This window comes from Glycine max, chromosome 17, assembly GCF_000004515.6.
Source record: "Glycine max cultivar Williams 82 chromosome 17, Glycine_max_v4.0, whole genome shotgun sequence".
Classification (NCBI taxonomy): Eukaryota; Viridiplantae; Streptophyta; class Magnoliopsida; order Fabales; family Fabaceae; genus Glycine; species Glycine max.
In genome coordinates, this window is record NC_038253.2 from 29,998,785 (window position 1) to 30,013,963 (window position 15,179).

The 15,179-nt window shown below is 33.4% G+C and overlaps 1 protein-coding gene and 1 pseudogene across 1 annotated transcript; both read right to left on the bottom strand.

Moving 5' to 3' along the window:
- Positions 1-987: 987 nt before the first annotated feature.
- LOC100778616 (L-gulonolactone oxidase 3) lies at positions 988-5,995 on the bottom strand. The gene is made up of 3 exons (XM_003551100.5): positions 5,116-5,995; positions 3,512-3,770; positions 988-2,029 (listed from the first exon to the last, which is right to left on the bottom strand). The coding sequence occupies exons 1-3, from the start codon at positions 5,818-5,820 to the stop codon at positions 1,203-1,205; spliced, it is 1,791 nt and encodes a 596-aa protein (XP_003551148.1). The 5' UTR covers positions 5,821-5,995; the 3' UTR covers positions 988-1,202.
- A 6,325-nt stretch (positions 5,996-12,320) lies between these two features.
- Positions 12,321-15,179, bottom strand: part of LOC100779152 (uncharacterized) — a 37,516-nt pseudogene continuing 34,657 nt past the window's right edge.

Genomic DNA, 15,179 nt, shown 5'->3' on the forward strand with positions numbered 1-15,179 from the left:
GTACAATATTATCCATGATTTGGGGATTTTATTTTACAAAAAAAAAAAAACTCAATGCACCCCTTAATTTTCTTGCAATATCATTTCTTCTTCCATTAGATTTTATATTTATAATGAACAAATTAAATTATGATATAAAATTGTTTTAACTATATATAGATAATATCTTTAAAAAAACAATTAAATTCAATTGAAATATAAAAGTAAAAAAATGAAAAATTGAAAGGGATGGATGATTAAGAACTTTAAGTATATTAAGAGTATATATATATATATATATATATATATATATATATATATATATATATATATATATATATAAAATTCTGTTTGATATTCTCTTCCTAAAATTCTATATTCTATGATTGCCGGTAATTTATTGGAAACACTAAATTTTGATAAGTTTTACTCGTTAAATAAGAAATAAAATCCAATAAAATTGATGTTTCAAACAAATTTCAAATAATCACTAAGAGAGTATGAAATATTTTATTTTAAGCCAAACGGTTCTAACCATTAGCCCATTAGTCCATTTTTGACAATTAGATTAAAAGAAAATGAAAGATGATGAGAAAAATATAAGGAATGCCCCTCAAATTAAAGTTTCTAGAGATTCGCTACTAATCTTACACAATGGATTTGCCTAAACATTTAAAATACACAAGTAAATGCTATTTATCCAATAATTTTAAATTTTTAGAAAACAAGTTATTGTTATTGCAACGTGTGTGCCTATTGCTATTGATGCGAACCCATATGAAACTTCCACTCCTTTGCATGCGTAATGCCGATGCTAACATTTTGTTGTTGCTTGTAAGAAATAGCATGGTTCGAATAACGTTTCTATCGCTTTGATTACATATGAAGCAAAAGAAGACTATTTTATAATCCTATTAATTTTCTTCCTTAACCATTTTTCTTTTTTCCCTCAATCATTCAAATTTATTAACGATAAACTATATAATCTTCAACTCTGAAACAGAAATGTTAAATTAATTAACATGTAGATCGACATTAACAAAATGACATTTATTCTCCGATCGGTTGATGGGGACTACGATCTGAGTACAAAAAATAAAACTACATGTAATATGATATATTATCAAAAGATATATTATTGTAGTTTTCTGACTGTAATTGCAGTCATATTGACTGTAACTACAACTATAATTTAAAACAATGATATGATATAAAGGCACACATCATACTATGGTTGATGAAATGAATGATTGTAAATATCTACATACCCTGGCTTCCTTGTAGACAAGGCCATGACTGCAATAATACCCCTTTTGTGGGCTACAATGTCTATGTTCGCTACAAATGCATAGTCCCTCCAAAGCACACCCATCAACTTTCTCTGATAATTCCTGCCCATAAAGTATCTCATCTGACCATTCACTAGAGAACACATTGAGTGGATCCATTTGTTTTTTGGCTGCAATAAACATGTTAAACTTGGGATACTTCTGATTCACCCCTAAGAATGCTATGTTCCTATTCTTAGCCCAGTGTGGCTTAGCCCCATGCTTGAAGAATGCCAATTGCTCAACTTCTTCCCACACATCTTGATTTAGCCTAGGGTTTGACGGATCGTTTCCGCGATAATAGTTGAAATCAACAACCACAGAATCTTCAGGTTGCCCTAGATAGGCACTTGAGGCTTTGATAAAGCGAATTAGCAACCCGTTGTAGTTGTCCACCCCACAGAAATTTTCTGGCTTGAGGTCTCTAAGTTTTCTCACATCGCCGGCGAAGTCTCCGAATTTCGACGCAGGGAAGATTGCTGTGCTCTCGTAGAAGAATAGCCCTTTGATTCTTGGATCCCAGGCACATGCGGTGTCAAATCTTGATGAATATAAGCATGAACCTGAAGTTTGCATTTTGCCTTGGTAACCCACTACTGGATAGCCAGTGAAGATTTGGCCATTGTTCTTCAATCCATTGCCTACTAATTTCTTGAGGCCCAAAGTAGTAGATGCCGTTAAGCATTTCCCATTTGCATTTCTGGTACTTTCTAGCAATTTTTCTGCATGGATAAAAGTTTCCACACATATAACTATGATTGGCTTAATTATATTTTTTCTTTCTGACCAAAAAGATCGGTGAGTTGGATTCTGGACATATTTATCAAACTCTTAAACTAATTTATTAACTCTTACGAGTTTATGAATCCAATTATCTTATGAAAGTTGGCTCATGAGCAAGCTCTCTTTATAATAAATTCAGTAGACTCTCGAATTTACCATCAAATTAGCGAGTCAACAAGGTAAAAATATTATACTAAAATGTAAGTCATTTTAAGTTATTTTCTATATGTTTAAGGTTCAACATATACCTTCATTTCAAGTGTCGTCTTTGAATCGAACAACCCTTACTTCTACAACAACATCAAACCCTTGACGAAAATCTTCTTCCACGACTATCACCTCCACAAGTTACTAAATATCTAGTAGTGGTGCATTACTATACTTAGTTATTTAAGTATTATAGAATTTATGATTTAATATTTTTCTTTATTATGTTATTAAAATGTTTAATTTGTATGTCATTTATATATATTTTATTATTATTTTTATATGAAGTAGACTCTTGGACTTAAAAACCTTGATTTCGGGGACTCATGAAGATCGCTCACCTCAAGCCTCACTGAATGCTTAAAAGATACTTATGGATCACCCACCAACAAGATCTTCATATTCATAGCGGGATTCAAATATGCATTCTTAGGAGATAAGTTTGATCCTTACTAAATGAATGAACCTTTATGGACCATTGGATTAATTATACTTTTACCACTTTAGAAATAATTCAAATCCTCATTTTCTACTTAAGTTTTTTTATAAATTAACTCCATCGAATTATTTTACATTTCCTACTAGTTAAACTCCATGATCAAAATATATTAAATTTTAACCAAAAAAATAAATATTAAATTAAAGTTTTCCTTATTGAAACTATAATCTCGCATGAAGTGTGGGAATTGATGTATGGTGGGCACGATCTAAGGTGAGTGGGCACGTGAGTGGCAGGTTAATTTTTAATTTTATTTTGTTGAATGGAGTGGAGGTTAATAGAAATAGTTTTATGTTTGTAGTGTATAGCTGACACGTTATGTATTTTTGGTTAGTCCTTGGGCAAACTTTCTTTATATTTTTTTAATTGATCAGATTATAACATAGCTTGCGTTGTATCTGTCATACTTAAGTGGCCTTGTGTTGTATCTGCCATACTTAATAAATATATACTTTTGTCTGGCAAAAAAAAATTATAATCCCACATTTTATAAAATACTTTGCATTTTTTTTAATTGCTCATTAATTTTTTTTACTTTTTAACTTTCGAATTTTTTTCATTTTTCAAATCCTTGGTGATTAACCTCTAATAGAAAATAAGAATTTTAAATAAAAATTATTAACAAGGAGACTTAGGTTACCTTATTCTAAAAATAATATAACTATATATTTAACTATCTACGAATGTTAGAAGTATTCGAGAGATCAATATATACCTGCTGCTCTAACTGATTCAGAGACCAAGATGGAATTGGCTTGAAATCCAATGAAGTCATAAACTGCATCACCGGAGGCATTTAAGGGAACCCTGGAGTCATATCTGTACACAACTGTGTGTCTTGATGGATACCAAGTTAAATCAGCAAATTCATACATTTTTGCATGGTCTACGTACACATCTTCGATGTGATCATCTTCTGCTGTGAAATTGTAGGTTATGCTTCTTTTGAACCTACGCTCAAGTGATAATTTTACCTGTACTTCATCAACTTTTATATTAACTCATACACATATCAAACTTAAAAACAAGGCCACTTAGAATAATTATATAGGAGTACTATGCTAGTTTGTGACTTGTGAGATCACGCTTACACATTTAGTGAGAACATTTTTTTTTTTAAGAATGCAAAAATTATAAAATTTAGTCGTAACTATATATATGTAATTGTTAGTATTAAAAGTTTGTTTGTTTTTTTTTATAGAAAAGTTAGTTAAATCATATAACTACTAAACAAACGTTATATGAATTGAATTTTTAATATTAATAATTTAAAGGTTGAATTATAATTATGGTCCTCAAATTTTTTAAATTAATGATTTTGGTTTCTTTGATTTTTAATTATAGTATTTGGTCTCTTTAGTTTTATGAATTTAATTAATTTATGATTTTAATTAACTAATAATTATGATTATTAAAAATATTAAATTAATTATAAATTAAATAAAAAATTATTAATCATTAAAAATATTAATAAAAAAACTATTAATTCTAATGTAATACTACTTTTGATTAGTGGAGTTGCGTGCAACAATGAAGATGAACGAGATCTTGGCAGAGAAGAGAAGCAGCACAATATTATACAAAATTAGAATTAATAATTTTTTATTTAATTTTTTAATAATTATTGATTTTAATTAATTTATAATTAACTTAATAACTTAATTAACTAAAATTATTTGATAATACTCTATGAGAGGATAGAAATTACCAATTTATAAGATTAAGGATCAGATATTACATTTAAAATTTAAGAAAACTAAAATCAATGAATTTAAAAAATTAAAGATCAAAATTATAATTTAGCCTAATTTAATTATGATATGATAATATATACTTTTTAAATTTTGCACAATAATTGTGAATTTTCTTTGATATAGTACTTATAGATTGACTTATTATTATGTAAGAATTCTTAATTATTGTGAAAAGAAAAATATTTAATTCCCCTAAAAAAAGCAAAAATATTTAATTGTAATCATGCATTAAATTAAAGTTAGATATTTAATTAAGAGTCTATCACAAAAAAATATTTAAAATACCCAATAATTCAAATCGGATATTCGAAGACACATCGAATCAATCATAGCGCATAGAACCACACAATTATATTTTAGTTTATAGTTTTCATGAATTTTGAAAATAAAAAGAAAAACAAAAAAATAATATTAATTATTCATTTGACATATTAACATATTCAAGTGAATTATATTTAAAAAAATAATAATAATATTAATTACTGATTAATAACAAATAAATAAAAACAATTTATTTAAAAATCCAACAATTAAAAAGTAACTGAAGAAATAATTATAAACTGACCTTGGAGATGGCACCCAGCACTCCGAGTGAAACTTTGGCAGCATTAAGCATCGGATCCTGCCCCTCCAGCCTCAAAATCTTGGCATAGCCTTCAGATTTAGAAGCAGGAACAACAACACTAACCCCAACAACATGATCATGAACAGAACCCCCTTTCCCCCACCAAGAGCTGCCATGTGCACCAGTGCTAATAAGCCCCGCAACAGTGACACCCTCCCAATACGGCGCAGCCACCAAGCTGAACCCAGCTTCCTCCACCGCGTTGATCAATTGGCGAAGTCCGACACCCGCATCGACCGTAGCGGTCATTCTGGCAGCGTCGATCTCGATGCGGGAGTCGTACTTCTCCGTGCTGATCAGCAAGGTGGCGGTGCTGCTATTAATATTGTTGTTGTTATTTTCATGTGGGCATGATAATTTGGGAATGGTGTGGGAGAATCTGGTAACAACCTTGACTTTGAGGTTGTTTCTGACGGCGTAGGACACTGCCGAACGGAGCTGTTCTTCGGTTGTTGGGTATGTCACGTTGAGGGCAGAACAGTCTTTTCGGTCGCCCCACGCGCCGTAGGAGTTGCGGAGGGTGCAGCCTGAACTGCTGCATTGGATTGGGGATTGTGGGATCAAGCCATGGACGGTTCTGACTGAACACGAGAATTGAAGTGTGTGAATTAAAATGCCCAAATACCAATAAAGCCAACCACCCATGAGAAGAAATTGATGGTGGTAGCGGTGGTGTTGATGATGGATTTTGTTTCGAATTGCTTGGTTTTGTGTTTTGTTTCGGATTGTTTATTTGTTATCATTTATATTGCGGAGATAGCGGAACAAAAAGGGAAAGATAAAGCTTGCAAGGGAAAAAATTGAATAAAATAATAGTTTCTTGAATTGCAAGTGAGGTTTTGATTTTTCATTTTTTTTATTTAGAAGGAGAGCGAATGTGGGACACGCCTAAGAATTATTAAGTATAATATATCTATATCTATATTTTATTTTGAATGAAGGAGAGCGAATGTGGGACATGCCTAAAATAATATGTTATGAATGACATGTGTCGCTTGAATTAAATTTATAATTTAAAATATATAATTAAAAATGGCCTTTTATAAATATTTTATTTTGATGTTTTATTATAGTTGATAACTCTCAGTTTAAATTGTTTGCAATATTATTTTTCAATAATTATTTCAATTACCAACTCACTTAACATATAATTAATTATTATTTATCTCATTGTATTTTTTTTAAGTCAACTAGATATAAAATCAACTATTAATAATAAACAACAATAACCAATACCTAAATGATTAAAACAGATAAATAAAAATTACAAATCATTTTTCATAGAAATGTTTAATATATATATATATATATATATATATATATATATATATATATATATATATATATATATATGTTTAAAATGTATGTTATATAAATATTAAAAAACAATATTTACCTGTCCATGACACGAGTCACCGCACTCTAGGTTTATTCGTAAAAAAAAACTACTAAATAATTCTTCTTTATTGTCTTTTACTATCTTTTATTTATTTTTATACATAAAATATCTAGACTAACAAAATTATAATTTTAGTCTCTCTTAATTAGTGACACTTATAAATTACAATAGTATTTTAGTCTTTTATCAATATCAACTTTTTCTCTTTCTTTTGTTAGAGATACGAGAAGCAACATGAAGATTAAGCTTTGAAGTTTGAAGAGTTTTATCTTTTGACATGTCCAACTCTTTGAGTGACATTTGTATTGATTGTTACATCTTAGTCTTTATCTATCCATATATTATTTGGTTAGGGAATTTTCTCGGGGAGGCTAAGGTTTTTACTAGGTTATTGGGGTTGGATAGTGATGGGACTATGGGTTAGGGTTGGTGGGTTGGTGGTGAAGGACGACGAAGTGGAAGTAGAGGAGGAGGAACCAGAAGAATGCGAAGAGGGAAGCGAGAAAGCAAAGTATGGAATTAGGGTTTTTGGTGTTTGCTTTCTCCATTTGGTTGGGGAGAATGCTCGCCACGGTGTGCTGTCTCATTGAATGGTGGTTTCGCTTGAACAAAAGAGAGTCATGGAAACGAAACCCTACGATGAGGTGAGGGAATTGGGAATGGAATGAATGAAGGTGAAAAAAGGACGAGTGAGTTAGGAGTGAAAGGGATCGGGGTTTGGGTGAAAAGAGGACGGAGTGGATGGTGAGGGAGCGGGTGCCCATGGAGAAGGGGCCAATGTGGGGGGGTTTGGAGACGAATGATAACGAGATTGCGGTTGCAGGAGAGGTAGGGTTCGGGGAGGAGGGAGACAGAGATTAAAAAGAAGATGAAAGATGAAAATAACGATGAGTGAGAAAGAGACTTCTCGCATTTCCTTCGAAGATATTCTTGCATTCTACATCGGTTTTCTAAGAACCGATGTCGTAATGCATTTTCAAAGACGATTTTCAAAGATGCCTTTAGAAATTTACAAAAATGTCGCCACTTTACTTACGACATCGATTTAATATGTGACATCCTGAAAATTTCTACCCGGAATTTTGTAAACGATACATTTTGAATAATTATATATATAAGTATTATTCATATATATATATATATATATATATATATATATATATATTCCTGGTAGAAGTATGTACATTGGGGGAAAGATACGCGGGTTAGGCTAATTAACAAAGAGAAATCCATAACTGGACAGTTATAGATTAATTCTCAATTAATTAGTCTAAAAATTATCGTTTTGCGTGCAACTTAAAATTTAACAAAACCAACCTCTGAACCACGCTCAGGGTTTCATTCTGAGCGTTTTGATATATATATATTGCTTACTTTCGAAAACGGGCCCCGACGGATGCAGAGAAACACGAGGGACTGGAACCCGAGAAATGGCACACAAATCGAGGCATGATTTTAGCATTCAAAAGGTCAAATTTTTCTCTTCTTGTGGCTGATTATGAGTCACACCAAGAGAAAAAGTAGGCCCTCTTTGTTCCACTCAAAATGGGACAAGTGGCAAGTGCTTTAAAAAAAATAAAATAATAGGAAAAGAAAATCATTTTCTCATAAAAAGCCACGTTCTCTCTCTCCTCACTCAGCAAAAAAATTCAGAAGCTCTTCTCATCTCCCACATTGCTTTTCTTCTCCCTTTCTCCTCCACCATTGTTGCCCATCAAAGCTCCAAACTTTGCTCACCATTTCTACTCCAAATTTCAAAAGGAAGCCATTTTCGGAGTCGTGAAGCGCACCACTACGTTGTGGGACTTCAAATTTCAGGTTTGGGTAGACTTCTTCTCACATAAATTTCGTGGATATTGGGTTTTTGGGAGATATGATGGGTAGTTTTACTAGATTAATGCCTTATGGTAGTTATTTGTGAAAGAATTTGTTGAAAGCATGCTAAACTTGACATGTTTGTTGTGAGCCAAATTTACCCATTCTATTTTAGGATTTTATAGTGATGTTTTGTGATGTTTGTGGGCTGAAATTGTTGGTAGAAAACTGGTAGAGATGATGGGGAGAGTTAACCTAGGGTTAAATGTGAGAATGGTAGTGATGTGAGTGGAAAAGTGTGAGGTTTTGAGGGTTTGAAAAGCTAAATTTGGGGTTAGTGGTAATTGGGGGCTAAAGTGAGTTAATCCTAGTTTAAAATGTTATTTAGGACTTGTGGGAAAGCTTGGGCTGAGCAAATGAGAAAAATGAGTGACAAAGGTGAAAGCAAGAGCCATTTATAGGGTAAATTGGGTGTTGAGGGGTCAAATTTTGAATCGGTGGAGTTTTCGTCGTAAAACCAGTTTGAACAAGTTTAAATTAATGTTATAGACCTGTTTGAGATGAGAGTTTACTCCAAAATTACCTCATTCTCATTTTCACTTCTCAAACCTTGAAAATCCACTAAATTGAGGGGTTTTAGATACCTAGATTTTGAATTGCCTTGACCTGGAGTTTGTTTTTGGTTTAAATACGTTTTATATATCATTTAGGACTTGTAGGATCCAATTTGAGCAAAATTGGATGAGGGCAAGAGGGATTTCGAAAATATGCCCTATTATGCAGAAAATTGCTGTTGAATTGTGCAGCAGAATTTTTGTTCTTGTGCAGAAAATGCTTGTGCATTGCTGGTTATGGGAAAGGTAGTACATATTGGGTTCTGGACATTTTCTAGCAAATCCCAACGGTCAAAATGTAGAATTATGTACTAGGGACCTCCAGTAAAATTTTCGAGTCGATCCAACGGTTAACGAATCAGAACAAAGAGAATGTTACTGGGGTATTTAAGTAGGGAAAGCTGTGGTATTGGAATGTGTTTTAGGCAGAGTTTTCTGCCTCTGCCCTGTTTTCTTGGTTTAGGGTAGTTCATGATGTTTGGATATTGAATTGCTTGGATATTGTGGAAACTTGGAGGGGTTGATGGGGACCCGGTGCTGAGAGGAACAAGGATAAGGGCTACGTGGGGGTACGTGAGCTCAGTTGAAGGTGGGCAACTGGGGATGGTGGGCTCATGTTTGATTTGTGGATGTGGGAGAGTTGATTTGCACCATCGCCCAATCGCCACCTAGTACAACATATGACGGGTACCCCATAATCCTACAAGCTTGAAGTGAGGAAGTGTGGAAGAGCCGGTCTTCCTACTTTTGTTTGGTTGACCACAGAGTGGTACCTGGAGATATGTCGCAGGGGTCAGGAGACCTTGGGGACGTCAGGTGGGGTGCTATTGCCCAAAACCAAGCTTGACCAATCCCGACCCAACCCAGGCATAGTCAGTCAGTGAGAACCTGTGACGTACCTAAACAGGCGAGCTCCTGGCAGTCAACCAATAAAAGAACAAAGACCACAAAGCAAGGAGGCTTGTGTGGTGGCTGGCCAGCTATGGATCTTGAGTGGTATCTGGAATTTGGCCTCTGGTAATCGATTACCAAGGATGTGTAATCGATTACAAGGCTTAAAAATGAAGACAGGAAGTTAAGATGGCCTCTGGTAATCGATTACCAAGGGTGTGTAATCGATTACAAGGCTTAAAATGGAGATAAGAAGTTGAGATGGCCTCTGGTAATCGATTACCAAGGGGTGTAATCGATTACAAGGCTTAGAAATGGAGACAGGATGTTGAGGTGGCCTCTGGTAATCGATTACCAATGTTGTGTAATCGATTACACAGAGTAACAGGGCACTGGTAATCGATTACCAGTTATGTGTAATCGATTACACAGTGTAAATTGCAGGTTTCCATGTTCAGAAGCTATGTAACTCGAGTTTGGGCACTGGTAATCGATTACATACTGTGGTAATCGATTACCAGAGAAGAAAACCCTTGAGACATACCTTTTAACTTTATGCAGCGGTTATGGGACATATTGTATTGTTACCTGTAGTTAGATTTCTTGTGAAAGAGTCTACCCCCTTTCTTTTATTTCTTGTAGATCGTGATGGCAGCACAATTAATCCATGATCGCGTGGAGATGGAGTGCCTAGAGGGAGTTTGGGAGACCCTCGAAGGCAATGAGAGGTGCTGATTCCGTGGCACGATTCGACTCACTGCTACTTCATTGGTACATCCAGAGGAACCCACACGCATGCTTCAGCGAACTGTGGAGTGGATACTACCTACTCCTACTCCATATCGACTAGTGGAGCTAGTCCAAGTGATAGAGGTGTCATCCTCTGAAGAAGACCCTGAGCAGGACCCAGAGGAGTTACCTCCTGAGCCTGTTGTGGATGCTCTTGACTTTCCAGAGGATGATGAGGACCCACTCCCTGATTTGGATTCTCCAGAGGATGTCATGTCAGCATCTGAGGCAGACTCTACGAAGGAGAGCGGCCCTGGAGGGACGACGAATAGTGGAGACTCTTCATCATAGTAGACGGCTCCTTAGACTAGGTTTACATGCTTTTTGTGGGTGGGTGTATCTAGTTCGGACTACTAGGTTTACTCTTTTGATTTTTGGGGTGGGTAGACCTATTGTATAGAAATTTTGATGATTGTATATATGTGGCTGAAGCCACCACAGTTGATACCTTTGCTCTGGATGTCACTATGTATTTTGCAAACTCCCATATTTTGGACAGTTTTAGATGATGAATGTAATTATGTTTAATCTTGTTATTTGAAAAGAAAGTGTTAACAAATTTTATTGAAAAGAGTTTATCGACCGCATTTTATTATTTCTCACGTGACGACCTAAAACGATGGCTGGTTTATTTTTCTTTTTGAAAGAGTAAAATAGTTTAGAGGTTACGAGTGATAAGAAAGAAATGACTCCGAATAGAGTTGTGAACTGGTCATTCAGGACTATATAGTGATAATTTTCCTTCTGAATTTAATTACTATGAAAAAGAGAGAGAAAAGAAAAAGAAAAAAAAAGAATCCCATGGTTTTTGCTATTTAATTTATGACTATTAAACCAGTCATTATTTAGGGACGCCACATAATACATGTGAAATTACAAAACTACCCCTAATACAAAACTAATCTAGGTGTCCTAAAATACAAGGGTTGGACAATCATGATGATGAATTAATTGAAATGTTTTAGAGAGTGATAATTAAGATTTTTAGATTTATTTGTTAGTTATATTTTAGAGATTTGATGATATATTAAATTTTAATTTAAAATTTTAAATATTTTAATCTCAATCATTTATTATATATATATATATATATATATATATATATATATATGAGGAGGATCAAATTACACCAGTACATTGTTACAACTCTTACATCATCTTATAACTTTTAACTGGATAATATTTTCTTAAGATCTATCGTTAGATTGAAAAGTTTCTTTCACATAAATCACATATAAAATGTCATATTAATATAAAATTATTTGATATATCATTCATATATATTAAAACCAGTATAATATAAATATTTTAAAATATGAATCATTTAATTATTTTTTACTGTTCAATTTTAACAAAAATCATAAATTTATATCAAATTGTAAAAATAATATAATAATTATTAAAATTATACTAATATAATTTAATTTCTTCTTTTAAATATATACTAGTTTGCAACCCGTGCATTTGGTTAACGTTTTTTTAGTTGTTTATGGACACCAAAGTGATAAAGCTAATTAATAGGGAAATGGAAATTAACAGTAAAACATTAATCTAGTTGTTCATGGATAATTAACAACAAAATAAAAATATTGTTTGTTGCACCAACAACATATTAACAGTAAAATGATAAAGACAACCTAGTCACTGTCATCATCTTCCCAATCTTCCTGCCTCCTGATTATGATATCCCAAATTTTTTCATAATACCTATAATAAATAGAGATTTCATCTCCATCATCAAAATTCATTTCTTCAAGAAAGTCATACCATGGTTGGACAACACCTTTTTCACCAATAGCAGGATTCAGCGTTTCAACTTTCCATTGCAGTGGGGGCCATGCCGCCTTAAGACTGTCTTGTGGTTGCAGCAAGCTCTAAGAGGAACTTTTGTACAATGGGGGAGTTTTTGTAATTTGGAAAAAGTAAAATGGTAAAAATGGTAAAAATGTGTTTAAAGAGATTAAGATATGAAAGTCAGCTTACCAGGGGTTCAGGATGATCCAGCATTTCCTGAGTAAGTTGAAGAGTCCACATGTGCTTCCTGGATGAATGCCTCTGCCTGCCGCAAGTTTGCCGCTCTAGTGGTGGTATGAAATGTATGTCAAAAACAGAGTGATGGTCACATGCAAAAAAGTTGATGCTGCTTGACTCAGATTTTCAAATCTTTCCGAAAGTTTTGGAGTCCATCTGCTAAATACACTTTGTCTCTGCGTTGTCTGACTCGTATTTCATAAATGGCTCCATTGTATCTGAGATGAACAAACTCAGGATAGTTTGGTGCCCATTGAGTGTGATAGAAGGCTAGAAGTTGTATAGTATTCTAAAAAAAAAGTGGGAAATATAAATGCATGTATATGTAACAATAATAGTAATGGAAGAATTGAGAAAAAAAGATGACCTTGTCATTGTTGAAGGCAGCGATGAATTGCATGATCAGTGGTGGTCGCATGATGCCATTTTTCATCTGTAATCACAGGGATATAAAACCAAATGTCAAAATAAACTTGTCAACCAAAGGAAAATTATAAAATGACAGGGATGCACAATATAAAGGTTTGTAAACAAAACACCAAAAAAGAAAAACAGCAGAAAGGACGAATGTACATACAAACAGAAACCATATGAAAGGCAAAGACATTAAATGAAAAAACTGAACAACGAAAACTATAGAACAAAACGAAAGTGGAAAACAAAAACGAAAATGATAGCCATGCACATAAAAGTTAGAAAAGAAATGACCAAGCCATGCACATAAAAGTTAGAAAAGAAACGACCAAGGAGGGCCGAACACCTTCAAGTCCAGTTTTGTTTTCAAACTTGAAAAAGAAAGAAAGGAAAATGACACAACAAAAAACAATGGCATTGCACAAAACCCCTAAACCACGTGCATCAGACACATAGCAAAAAAACCGCAAACCAAAAACCCATGAAAATAAGAATAAACGCAACAAAAAGGTAGGCGTCGTGAAGAGAAGAGTAGAAATGATTTATCTCAGTTGATGCGGTTGAAGATGTGGTGCTCATTTTGTGTATGGCGCGAAAGTAGAGTTTGGACAGAGGAATGAAAAAGGATTTGCAGAAGAAAGTAGATGATAGGCCTTTAGTATGGTATTTAATATTTGCTTCTTTCCAATGCCACACGGTTGTGAATAAATGTGATATCAATAACTGTGAATTGAAGAGGTACGAAGTAGATGAAGAGTTTTTGTTTGAATTTGAAGCCTAAGATCATTGGTATTGTAGGGCAGTAACTGTCTAAATTTATCTTGGGCCAAGATATGAGCATTGGGCCAACTTCTAGAATTGCTTGTTAACATTTTGTTTTTTATGTATTGTTGAGGGGGTATGAACGAATTATTTAAAGGTGATTATGTCATCTTGCATAACTGCATTTTTTAAATGTAGTTTTTTTGTGTAAAATAAGAATGATGTTGGTTTGAAGGAATGCAGTATATGCAGCATGATGTGCTACATTTGGACGATTGGCATGAACGGTTTTTTAAAAATATTGTTTAAAGCATAATTATCATATAAGCAGTAACATATGAACGTTAGATATTTCATCATTGAACTTTAGCAATTAAAATTTCTATATTTCGCAGAGAAATAAAGAAAATTTGTACATGTAAATGTCAAAGCAAATGTTAAGTTGTGATAAACTGCTAAATAATATAATGTTAAGTAAATGAAATTATAAATGGAAGATATTAATGTGGTGATTAAGATTGCATACCTGACAATGTTAAATTTAACATTGTAATATATGATATCATCTTTGGCTGTATGTTAGAATGTATATAAGTAAGATAACAGTTTGGAATTATTGCCAATAGATAGTACAATTTCTTGTTTGAAAATTTAGAGTTACCTTATAAGATTTTTGAAAACCTCTTTGAAGACTACATTAGTAGTAGAAGTCATATTTTTTTGGTCTTTATCATGAATAAGAACTTTTAATCCTTGCCTTGAATTGACCCTTGATAAAGCAACGTATAATTGCCCATGGCTAAAGACTGGTTTTGGCAAATAAAGCCCAACCATAGAAAGTGATTGGCCCTGAGACTTGTTAATCGTCATTGCATAAGATAACATGATTGGAAACTGTCTTCTTAAAAGCTTGAAAGGCCATGGTGATTGTGAAGGTGACATTGACATTCTTGGGATGTAAACATTATCGCCAACATTTTTGCTAGAAATGATTTCAGCTGTAATGACATGTTTGGCTAGTCTAGTAACTATTAATCTAGTACCATTACAGAGTCCTTGCGTTTGGTCTAAGTTTCTTAGCAACATTATAGGACTACCGATTTTTAGCTTGATACGATGATTTGGTAGACCAGATGTGTTTAGTGAATTGAGAAATTCAGTTGTGATTGATTGGAAATGCCAACTGTCAATGGTTTCTGACTTCTCTATATAATCAGAGCTTAAGTATTCCATTTGTTCACCTATTATATTTATTAGAGGTAGCATGCAAAGTTAAATAGAGAATAAAT

What these genes read in the sequence shown, in the direction of transcription:
- LOC100778616 (XM_003551100.5), bottom strand. Translation starts at nt 5,820, where the DNA reads ATGGGTGGTTGGCTTTATTGGTATTTGGGCATTTTAATTCACACACTT. An exon ending in TGCTGGGTGCCATCTCCAAG is followed by an intron (nt 3,771 to 5,115) that starts GTCAGTTTATAA and finishes GATGAAGTACAG; the next exon opens with GTAAAATTATCACTTGAGCG. An exon ending in TGAATCAGTTAGAGCAGCAG is followed by an intron (nt 2,030 to 3,511) that starts GTATATATTGAT and finishes TTATCCATGCAG; the next exon opens with AAAAATTGCTAGAAAGTACC.